This window comes from Austrofundulus limnaeus, unplaced genomic scaffold (genome assembly GCF_001266775.1).
Source record: "Austrofundulus limnaeus strain Quisiro unplaced genomic scaffold, Austrofundulus_limnaeus-1.0 Scaffold115, whole genome shotgun sequence".
Classification (NCBI taxonomy): domain Eukaryota; kingdom Metazoa; phylum Chordata; class Actinopteri; order Cyprinodontiformes; family Rivulidae; genus Austrofundulus; species Austrofundulus limnaeus.
The window spans coordinates 960,207-966,242 of NW_013952517.1; the positions used below are offsets into that span (position 1 = coordinate 960,207).

At 42.4% G+C, this 6,036-nt stretch overlaps 1 protein-coding gene across 3 annotated transcripts in view; it reads left to right on the forward strand.

The window, feature by feature from the left end:
* zgc:113263 (uncharacterized) overlaps positions 1–6,036 on the forward strand; it is a 26,373-nt gene that overhangs the window by 1,917 nt on the left and 18,420 nt on the right. For all 3 annotated transcript variants that reach the window (XR_001310708.1, XM_014014495.1, XM_014014496.1), the window contains exons 2-7: positions 69–271; positions 1,922–2,026; positions 2,105–2,200; positions 3,114–3,224; positions 5,104–5,227; positions 5,489–5,891. Coding sequence is in view for 2 of the 3 variants with exons in the window: in XM_014014495.1 (XP_013869949.1) it covers positions 69–271; positions 1,922–2,026; positions 2,105–2,200; positions 3,114–3,224; positions 5,104–5,227; positions 5,489–5,891 (1,042 nt within the window). In the remaining variant the exon portion in view is untranslated. The remainder of the gene's footprint in view (positions 1–68; positions 272–1,921; positions 2,027–2,104; positions 2,201–3,113; positions 3,225–5,103; positions 5,228–5,488; positions 5,892–6,036) is intronic.

Sequence of the window (6,036 nt, forward strand, 5' to 3'; positions counted from 1 at the left end):
TGTGTGTGTGTGTGTGTGTGTGTGTGTGTGTGTGTGTGTGTGTGTGTGTGTGTGTGTCTCCACTCCAGGTAATGATCTCCCCGTGGGTTATCTGCGCCTCCTGGCCCCACCCTTGCAGCTCCTGTCGGCTGCAGTGTGGCAGGTCGTGCAGCGGGGACTCGTGGATCACTACGGGATGCTGGAGGAGTTTGTTACCATGGTGACGGAGCTGGTCCCAGAGCTGATGAGCTACAGTCAGAGGGCTCAGCTCATCCTGGGACTCAGAGCCAGGGTCAGTGTCACTTCACTGACACAAACTGAAGATTTGTCTGTTAGCAAAACATCTCAGATTTTAATGACGGATATTTTTGCTTAAAACTTTAGCGTTAATCTACAAACATAGATGGTTTCAGTTAAAGGGATCCATGATATTTTGTAACATTAGACTTTATTTGATAAACATTTATTTTAACTGTAAAATAAAGACTGTAAAAATACTGTAGGCTGTTCAGTTTTTATCAGTATTACACAGACGGAGCCATTTTATTTACACTCAAAGCATTCTGGGAAAATGATGATGTGGATAGGTCCTCAGTGCGAGGCTTCTAGTGAGCTATATCCACCCTGAAGGTTAATCTTGGACAATATCTGATGATCTAACACATTCTCATGTCGAAGTCGTCAACATATTGACGCTTGGGCAGGGACCGTCTGCGTCCAGTTTTGACACGTCAGGTACCCCCCGCGTGTCCGTCCTTGCCGCCCGCGGCTTTTCCGGGTTGCGTCACTTAGGGGTCTTTGGGTCGGAGGTCTGAGGTTAACATGAGGGATCAGGATTAATGGTTACTTTGAGATACTGGGATCAGGGATAGGCTGTATATGGCTAATATTTAGGCTCTGGGACGGATAGTTCTCGCAAATCCTCTACATTTAAAAAAGTGGTTAATATGAGGGATCAGGGTTAATGGTTAATTTTAGGGTCTGTGGTCAGGGATAGGCTGTACAAGCCTAATAGAAGTTAAATTTAGGGTCTGGGATGGTTAGTTACGCACATTTCCTACTCTTGTAAAAAAAATATGACAACGCGCTCGTCCTCCTCCCCCGTCCGAGAGTTGACGGGGGGCACGAGAATGCGTTGGACGATCGGCTCTTTTAAATGAAACCAGAGAGCGTTGACAGAGAGGAGAAGGTAGAAATGACTCAGCCTGGAACTGAAAATATAGATGGAGGACAACAGAGCTGCTTCATGGAAGAAGAACCTCAGCTTAGCCTGTTAGCTTTAGTGTTAGCCCTGACGCTATCACCATATATATGTATTAGCTCAGCGCTACACATTCTCCTCTCGTCACTGAGGTCCTCCATCCACATGACAGAGAGGGGAACGTAAAAATGACTCAGTCTGGAACTGAAAATATGGATGGAGGACTTCAGTTTAGCTTGTTAGTTTGTCGCGCTAGCGCAAAGGCTAACAGGCTAAGCTGAGGTTCTTCCACATTTTCAGTTACAAGCTGAGTTGGTTCTACCTTCTCCTCTCTGTCAACGCTCTCTGGTTTCATTTAAAAGAGTCGATCATCAGATATTGTCTAAGATTAACCTTCAGGGTGGATATAGCTCACTAGTAGCCTCGCACCGAGGACCTATCCACGTCGTCATTTACCCAGAATGCTTTGTTTGGAAATAAAATGGCTCCATCGGTGTTAAAATAGATTTTAAAAAATTTACAAAACTAAACATCCTACAGTATTTTTACAGTCTTTTATTTTACAGTTAAAATATATGTTTATCAAATAAAGTCTAATGTTACAACTAATCAGGGATCCCTTTAATAATTATCTCTGGATCGGCTGGACAGGTTTTAATCGTATCAGCCAGGTTTCTCTGCAGGATTTGCATGCGGAGAGTTTGTGCGTCACGAGTCTGGTTTTGGTGTTTGTGTAACCAGCTGGTTCTGGAGCTCTGTCAAGGCGAGCACCCGGTGGACATGCAGACCATCCAGCCACATCTGGACAGAATCAAAGCTCCCGTCAGCACCGCCAAGGACCACCACGTGAGTCCACCGCAGCCTGGGAAGCAAGCCGTTTGCTGCGGGCAGAACTGGAATAATTGACTTTGTTTTGTTTGACAGGTGATGATAAACCAAGTGGAGGAGTCTGAAGTGAACTTTGTGGAGCTGGTGCATTCGTTACTGGAGGATCCGTCWGAGAGAAAATATTTTTTCCAGGTAAAACAAAATTTATATCGTGTCGAATTGCAACAACGGTATAGCACAAAAATGAAACCCAATCATAATTATAGGATTTATTAACAAAGAGTTCCTCTGCAGGTTTAACAAACTTGAGCTGAAGGAGGTCTGACGAATCTCAGTTTCTGGTGAGGTGTATCGACGGTACGCTCYGAAAATTGGCTTCAGCAGCACATTAAGTCCGCTGATGGTCTAATTGTGTTCTTGACACGCTTCGGGTCACTTAATACCGATCAGTCATGGTTTGGATTCCACAGCCCGCGTGTGTTTCTGTTGCTGATTGTCGGAGTCACTTTGCTGCTCTAAACGACCTTTTCTTAATGGCTGCATTAAGCCTGAAAACACAGATTATCCCAAACACGCTGATTAGTGCGACCGTGTCGTTGGGTTCAGTGGAATCATACAGAAATTGAACAGTGAAGCTGACAGCAGCACAGGGCGGWGAGATGCATTTCGGCTCGTGGTTTTTCTGTCAGGCGGCGTCTCTTATTTTTCCTTTATTTTCTTTAGTCAGACTGGTCGCAATGAAAAATCACTTCAGTTAAAGCTGCAGTGAAACAACCTAAAGTTACAGGAAAACAAGAGCGTTTCTCAAAACTCTCCGCTGCAGCTTAAATCCAAAACAAAACCGAGCCTTTCCTGAATCCAGCCACCTGCTGCATCCTGTCACCGAAACGGATAACAAGTGTCAGCGGGTGAACAGAACTTAGCTTCTGCCTTCGACATGGAGCAGTTCAGGCGTTTGTGATCCACCTCTTACAGCAGATTTTATGACATCATCACAGGAAAATAGTTTTTTTGTTGTTATGTGAGACATAATTAAAGTGATTCTTTCTGTAGCAGCACCTCTCAGTCATTAATGCAGCCGTGTTTGTCCCTCCTGTTTTTGCAGGAAATCTTCCCCGTTTATTTTGGCCCAAAGTATGACGCGGCTCTGGAGATGCTGGTGTGGGAGTTTATATCCAGACTGGAGGAGCTGCTGCCGGTCCCGGACTTCACACAGGTGCTGATTTCCTTCAGCTCAGGCCAACCAGCAACTTGTCTGATAAACAAACAGCTGAAAAGCACCAGTGGCCTTTCTTCTTCTTCTTCTTCTTCTTCTTCTTCTTCTTCTTGCTCACATTGTTGAGATGATCCATTTTTCTGCATCTATTTTTTTTATTTCAACAGTTCCTTTATAAAAAAAATGTTCAGCTCATTTATGCCATGAGTGTATGACCCTTATTTCTGCAGCTTATACAATTTCAACACTTTAGCTWTTTTCTCATTGAAAATGACTGGAGCTGTCTTAAATCTCCTTTAAAATCTTTACTGCATTTTTTATCTTTTGTTCTTATTCTTTTTTTTTTTCAATTTATTTGATTATTTTAAATTATAAATATTTTTTTCTTATTTTAGCTTTTTTTGCTGCTGTTCTGCTTCTTTCACCTGTTCTGTTCTGTTATTCTTTTTTAGGTTTCTTTCTGCTAATTTAAACTTTTCCTGCTTCTTTTAGCTGATTAATAATTTAAGCTGCTGTAATTTGAGCTTTTTCATCATTTTTGTGATCATTTTGTTTTCCCACTGCTTGATTCAGCAAACGTGCTTTTTTGCATCTTTGTGCTAATTTTAGCATTTTTAGCTTCCTTTTAGCTATTTTTCTGCTAATTTTCAGCTGCTTTTTTTGTACTTCTTTTTCTGCCAAAGTGAACTTTTTTACTCTCTGTTTATCACGTGTTCTCTCAGCTTGTTCCTTCTACTGTCTACGTTTTGTTGTCCAACTTTCAGCAATAGTCAGCTTTTCACATTTAACTCGCATTAAAATTTTTAATATTTAACATATTGAACTTCTTCGTCAGATTTTGGGAGTAATCTTTCAGCATTAAACACAGGGCATCTGCGGGTCCTTAAAAAGTCTTAAATTCACGTACCTAAAATTAAGACCTTAAAAAGTCTTAAATTTGTTAAAAAATGTGCAAGTTGGTCTTAAATTTGTTACTCAAAGGTCTTAAATTTTGTCGKGCAGAAGCAATTAAAGTTCTCCGTCTCCCCCAGGCCATCTCTGCAGCACCATTGCTTATATTTTTGGTCTTAAATTTCATTCAAGATGGTATTAAAAAGTTYTTAAAAAGTCTTAAATTTGACTYGCTAATACCTGYAGATACCCTGTAAACATTCACACTGCACAGATTTTACCTGTTACAGTARTGAAATAATAATTGTAATTTATCCTGTGACTCCAAGAGGTTTCTGTGACTTTATTTTAGACTGAGCAGCGTTTGAAGGGTTAATGAAGTCTCAAAGGCAAGGGGCTCAGGTGATGGGGGGAGGGGGGTAACTGGGTGCAGATCTGCCACAGTGTCCCAATAGACCCTCTCTTCTTTTTGAAAACAGGCCCCCTGGAGAGAAACACAACATCAAGGCCAAACACACGACAGAAAAAAAACATTTACTCATAATAAACAAAGAACACATGAACAAATCCTTTTATTATGTAGAGTTATGATTAACTCATGTTTTATTTATTCCCTCTAGTGTTAATAGACGGTTGATTGTTAAAATTATGCAGGTGTGTTTGCAAACCTGACCTGTTAGTGGCAGTAAATAAGTGACAGGAAGTAATATAAGTGTTCATCTAACTGATAAACCTTTTCCACCTAACGTAAATAATTCATTTGTGAGATTTTTAATCAGTTACAGTCTTTCAAGAGTTGAGAGACTTAAGTTTTAATGAACAATCCTTGAGTTGTTGTAACGTTTGCTTGAACTTTTAATAAGGTTTCTAACATGAGGCATGTTTGCCTGGAAACCTCCCCCCTTTAAAATATACTTATTTTTTAATGTAATAAAGTAAAATAACAAAAAGCCTGATCAAAGTGTTAACTTCTGCTCTCTCTCCTCAGTTGGCAGCTTTGCTCACAGACGCTCCGTCATTTCTTCACGACTCCTTGCAGTCATTTTTCTCCCCAGAAGACATGAAGGCTGTGCTCGATCACCACCGAAACCTCGGCCATTTTGAAGAAAAAGGTGCTGAAGGCTCTCTGTGGCTGCAGATGTTTGTAGTTAAGCCTGTAAAAAATGTGTCCAAAGGGGAAAATATTTTCGTTTTATAGCAGCCGTTCAAGGTCTATACCTCTGTTCAAAATCTTTTAAATTCTCCTTCAGTTTGATATTTTTCAGTTTCAGTTGCATTTTCTTATGTTTTATTTTCAGGGCCAACGCTGTAAAAGACACAGTTTTGATGTAATGTTGCTTTCTCAGGAATTAAATGTTCCATCTCTTTTATAGAGTCGAGATTATTACCGATGGACAACTGCATCCTGTCCTCCCTCTCGGTCCCTCCTGGGGCCAGACCTGCCCCGGACACCGTRTCCTGCTCGCCGGCCTCCAGGGACTCCGACCCTCCAGAACCGAAGGCACCCGCCGGCGCGAGCGACCCGGAGAGGTCGATGATCACACGGAGTTCGAGCTCAGTGAGRCTGAGGTCGCAGAGCAGAGCCGCCAACGCCGCGCAGAACTCCACGCAGCCGCGCAGCGAAACCATCGACCTGACCGTGTCCAACGAGGCCGCCGCCACCGACTCGGAGGAGAGCAACCTGAGCTCGTCGGCACCTCGGAGGCGGAGGAAGAGGAAGCTGAGCGGAGGTGTGGAAGTTCCTACGAAGAAACCCGTGGAGGCTTCAGCTATCTTGTAAGACGAACAGAAACTGCATTTCTTACACTCAGATGTTTTATTGTGGGTTTCTGTTCCCTTTCAGTCAATTCACTTGGTACAACATCATGTATGGGAAACCACGCCCCTGCGTGTCCTGGCTGAAGCTACCTCTAATCACGCC